Genomic DNA, 5314 nt, shown 5'->3' with positions numbered 1-5314 from the left:
GTACCTACTGCAAAGCATTGTTGTGATGATGAAATGAGTTAACATGTGTAAAGTGCTTATAATGGTCACATAGGAAACACTACATGAGTGTTGCTACTATTATTATAATTACTATGATGGAGGTAACTAAACACAAGATACTGTAAGAACATAGAGGAGGGGCACTTGATCCAGGCTAGAATAAGAGACATCTGAGCTGAGCCCTAAAGGATGAGAAGGTTCTAAACAGAGGGAGAAGAATGCCAGGTATTTTGCATAGAAGGAACAGCCTGCACTCGGGTTTGGAAGCAAAAAACAACATAACATGACTGAGGAACTGAAAGTAATTTAGTTCAGCAAGAGTATAGAGTACAAGGAGGAGAATGGCAAGAGATGAAGCTTGACAGGTCATAGAGTACAAACAAGTTTGGACTTTATCCTTTAGCCGATGGGGAGACACTGGAATGTTTTATGTAGAGTAGTGACTTGATCAGATTAATGTGTTGAAAGATAACCTTAGCAACAGTGTGGAGAATGAATTGGAGGAGGCAAGATTGGAAGTAAGACCTGCTAAAAAGTCGTTGCTGTAGTCCAAGGGAGAGAGGATGACAAAGCCCTGAACTGGGGAAGTAGCAGTGGAAATGGAGAGAAGAGTGCCATGGATTTGAGGTATATTCAAGAGGTAGAACTGGTAAGACAGTGACAGTAGAAGGTGAGGGATAAGCGTGAGAGACATGTCAAGGATCACTCCCAGAATTTTGGCCTGGCACAAAGGAATGGATAGAGGTATCATTTAGTGACCATGGGGAACCCAGGGAAGAACTATTTGGGGAGAGGTGCGATGGGGGGTGATGAGTTCTTTTTTGAACATGTCAAATTTGAGGTGCCTATGATATTTCCAAGTGGACATTTTAAACAGGTGATTGCTTTGGCAGCCTTGAAGCTCAGGAGGAAGGTCTATGCTGAAAATACTGATTTGGGAGTGCCAGTGGATAGGTGAGAGATTAAGTCACGGGAGTGAATACGTATGCTCAGGGACAGGGTGTTGATTGAGAAAAGGATGGACTTCTGAGGAATACTCACATGTAAGAGACGAGTAGAGAAAGAGAAATCTTGAAGGGTAAAGTGGAATAGCCAGATAGTGGTGGGTTGAAAAATTAGTGGGCTGGAGGGTCTTGTAGAGGATGGGGAGAAGGATGTGCCCTTGACCCTTAGTGTCTTGAACCTTGGTAAGTGTGGGGGCCGGCACTCCTTGAATACTGCAAAATCCTGGGCAGCTCCGAGTTCCTAAAGAATTGGCTTGGATGCCTGCCTCTTACAAAGCCCTCTATTCTAGAGCAGCTTCCCTTTCCTCTGTACATCTTAGTGCCCCTGACAGATAGATAGCCTAGGGAATTTCAGGGTTCCCTCGTGCGCCTGGAACAACTTTTGCTCCAGAATCCTCCCACAGCATCCGGAGGCCTAGGGCTGGTGGGGAATCTACTAGGAGAGCAAACAGGAAATGTCTGGGTGCATTATACATGCACGAGACCTGAGGCTAACCTGTGGAGGGGGATTTGGGCAGGGCTGGGAGGATCTGAACTCTCATAGTGTGGACAGAAGGCTTCGTTGCCTGCCCCAACCTGCCCTGGAATAAATTTTCACCAGGGGCAGGATGACCCAGGTCTAGACAACTGCTCTCTAGGCCCTTGAATATTCAAGAGCCCTCTAATAGCCTGGAGTGCAAGGCTATACTCTAGGACCTGTTCCTCCTGATCCAGTCTCCTGGAGTTTGGCCTCAGTCTGCAATCGAGGGGCCCTGTGGCACTGTTGCTGAGCAATACATTCAACAGCGGGCCTTGGAGACAGAACTGTGCCAGCCAATGGCCTGACCTGGAGTTAACACAGCCACCACAACTGCCACTGCCATCATCACCTTCTCGGAAAGCAGCCACCTGTCTGGCCCCTGGCTTTGTCTGGCTGCCAACCTAAGGCATGTGCCTACGCAGGAGGCGATGACATTTTGGCTCCACTTTCAAAGTTTTTTTTTTTTTCTTTCTCATGTGTTATTTCTAAAGATAACAAAGGTCAAAAGGCATCCAGCATTTTCTGGTTTCTCATAAGCTTCTGGTCAATATTTAATCTGGTTTATGGATTTTTTTTAGGTCTTCTAGATGCCTTCTTGAGCCTGCTTGTGGCCACCCACAGACACTTGTAAGGAGGAGAGAAGTCGGGCTGGCAGAGACACTCTGAAATGAGGGATTAGAGGCCGGGATCCAAGGAGCAAAAGCTGCAGCCAGAAGACGAGGGAGCAGGCCCTAAGACGCTTCTATTGAGAGGTCTGCCATGGCCTCTCTTGGCCTCCAACTTGTAGGCTACATCCTGGGCCTTTTGGGGCTATTGGGCACCCTCATTGCCATGCTGCTCCCCAACTGGCGAACAAGTTCTTATGTAGGTGCCAGCATTGTGACAGCAGTCGGCTTCTCCAAGGGCCTCTGGATGGAGTGTGCCACACAAAGCACAGGCATCACCCAGTGTGACATCTACAACACCATTCTAGGCCTGCCTGCTGACATCCAGGCTGCCCAGGCCATGATGGTGACATCCAGTGTAATCTCCTCGTTGGCCTGCATTATCTCTGTGGTGGGCATGAGATGCACAGTCTTCTGCCAGGACTCACGAGCCAAAGACAGAGTGGCGGTAGTGGGCGGAGTCTGCTTCATCCTTGGAGGCCTCCTAGGCTTCATCCCTATTGCCTGGAATCTTCACGGGATCCTGCGGGACTTCTACTCCCCACTGGTGCCTGACAGCATGAAATTTGAGATTGGAGAGGCTCTTTACTTGGGCATTATTTCCTCCCTGTTCTCTCTGGTAGCTGGAATTATCCTCTGCTTTTCCTGCCCACTCCAGAGAAATCGCTCCAACTACTACGATGCCTACCAGGCCCAGCCCCTTGCCACTAGGAGCTCTCCAAGGCCTGGTGAACCATCCAAAGTCAAGAGTGAGTTTAACTCCTACAGCCTGACAGGGTATGTGTGAAGAACCAGGGGCAGAGCTGGGGGGTGGCTGGGTCTGTGAAAACCAGTGGAAAGCCCCCCCAGGGCCTCAGATGAGGGACATTGCCACTGGATCATGTTAGAACCTTCTGCTGAGGATAGACTGATTTTGGCCCCTGGATCAAGCAAAGGCAGAAACGGGAGCTGGTGTGACAGCGTGCAGGTTGAATTGTCAAGATGCTTGCCAAGCCAGGCTTTCTGTTTCCTTCACCTTGGCCTCCCCACCCTCTACCCTGAGTCCCAACCCTCAACTTTAAACCCACCCTAGGCCAGGCCCTAGAGGCTCCCCTTTGCCCTTTGGTTTACCTGGGAATCTATCCAAAAACCCACTAATTACATCCCACTGACTGACTGTCAGTGTGATCAAAGACCCTCCCTCTGGTGGAGGTTGGCCCTTAGTTCATTGCTGGGGGATGGGAGGAAGGAGTGGTGGCTTTTATGGGCATGGCTCTAACCTCCCTCTCAAGCCTCCCTCCAAAGAAACTGATTGGCCAGTAATAAGCCGTGGAGCCTCCATTCCACTCTTGTTATGACTCCACAGTGTCCAGACTGGTTTGTGCATGAACTGAAGTAAAGCCATGGTACCGAGGGAACAGAGAGCAACTGGGTGCAGGATGAGAGGGAGGGAAGGCAGCCAAGGACCAAAAAAAGACCAGAATGACTGCCCAATGCATTTCCCATAATTCCTCACACTTGTGGGTTGCGGATCTAGCCCCCGGCTAGAGGAAAACACCAGGAAAGAAGATATGGTGGAAAGCTCAAGGCGGCAGCAGACTGATTCCACTGAGGAACTGCCTCAGAAGCTGCAGCCCCAACTTTTGCTGAAGCCCCTGCCTACCTCTGACCTGGCCTCCTGCTAAATAACAAGGTGAAGGGCCCTACACAATGGTTTCCTTAGGAAAGGGAAACTAGTTTTTCTAGAGATGGCCCTTGACTGAGGGATGACAATGTGGGAGCTGTGGGGGATTGAGGAAAGTACCACTCCTTGATGCTGCCTGACAAAGAACAAGAACTTTGGTGTTCAAGAAGCTGGGTAGACATGTGCGGTGGCTCCAGTGGGTGTTTCTATTGGCCAGAGAGAGGCAGCCCGCCGGAGAGTCTTCAGGACTAATGGAAAATCAGCTCAAAGGCTGAGATCAGGCTTCTGGGATCTACCCACAGACCCCTACAGAGCCTCTGAAAGACAGCAGCATCACTTGGGCCCCCGTCACCCTTCATATTTCCCCTACCATCCTTCACCAGACATTCCAGAGTTGCCAGAAGGCATCCAAGGGCTCCAGCATGGAACAATCATGCCCATAGTGCCATGGCCCTGATCTGAGTGATAGCTGAGCTGCTGCCTGGGATTTCAGTTGAGGTGGGAGAGTAGAGAATGGTTCCCAGGCAGCTCCAAGGTCTGAAAATGCTCCATTTCCCCTGGGGTGGGGGTGAGGATGGGAGTCATAAACAAACCAAAGGCATTTTCTCTCACCAGCCTAAGCATGACCAGCTTCTGAGAAACTCCAGTACACCTCCCTAAACCTCAGTGCCAACAGAAGGGGCCCATTCATTGTCTTTAACGTGCCTTTCATGTTTCCACCTGCTTGCCTATGTTTAAGCTGTTCTCCCAAGCTGGAAGGCCCTCTCCCCTTAGCCAAGTCTCCCTCATGCTTGGAGAACTTGCTCAGCACCACCTCCTGCATTGAGCCTCCTCTGACCACTCCATCCCTCTCCCACCCCTCCCTCCTCCAATCTTCAATGTAAAAATTGCTTCTTTGATGCTTATCATTCAGAATTTTTAATGGATAGTTTATCTTTTCATGTGTGTGTATCTGATTTCACAAGTACGTTGTAAACTTTTGGAGGGTAGGGGTCATTTTTTAGACCTCTCTGTATCCTCAAGACTATCTGTAAGAGTGCTGGGCACACAGTAGGTGATCAATAAATACTTGTTGATTGAGTAACTGTTTTTATTAATTCAAAGGGGCCCAGACAGTGCCGGTGTGATGGAGAGAAGTGGGTTAAGGGGAGGGTAGGATGGAAACTGCCCCTTCTCCCCACTGGGTGGATAGAAAATTCTAGACTTTACTGGACACATTAAGAAAGCAAGACATCCTCCGTCACCCAGGAAACTTTAACCTTTTCATCTTGCCCAGGACTCCTCCCTCTTCACAATTGTTTCATTTAAGTTATTTACTAAATGGCTATGTGTTTGTTTATTCTTTTCATTCTCTGAACCACCATTGTGAGGAAAGTGAAATAGATCTCATAATCTCCATTTGGCAGACGGAGAAATTAAGGTCCATAAGTAAAGAGATTTT

At 48.9% G+C, this 5314-nt stretch overlaps 1 protein-coding gene across 1 annotated transcript; it reads left to right on the top strand.

The window, feature by feature from the left end:
- The first annotated feature begins 2129 nt into the window (after positions 1-2129).
- On the top strand, positions 2130-4953 carry CLDN2 (claudin 2). The gene has a single exon (XM_087426777.1). It carries the CDS (start codon positions 2305-2307, stop codon positions 2995-2997), a length of 693 nt encoding a protein of 230 aa, XP_087282903.1. The 5' UTR covers positions 2130-2304; the 3' UTR covers positions 2998-4953.
- The last annotated feature ends 361 nt before the right edge of the window (positions 4954-5314 follow it).

The sequence above is a fragment of the Ceratotherium simum genome, chromosome X (assembly GCF_057802395.1).
Source record: "Ceratotherium simum simum isolate JZ-2026a chromosome X, ASM5780239v1, whole genome shotgun sequence".
Classification (NCBI taxonomy): Eukaryota; Metazoa; Chordata; class Mammalia; order Perissodactyla; family Rhinocerotidae; genus Ceratotherium; species Ceratotherium simum.
The sequence above is the reverse complement of the archived record's forward strand: the minus strand, read 5'-3'. Positions and strand labels throughout refer to the sequence as shown.

Coding starts and splice junctions, on each gene's coding strand:
- CLDN2 (XM_087426777.1), top strand. CDS start 2,305: ATGGCCTCTCTTGGCCTCCAACTTGTAGGCTACATCCTGGGCCTTTTG.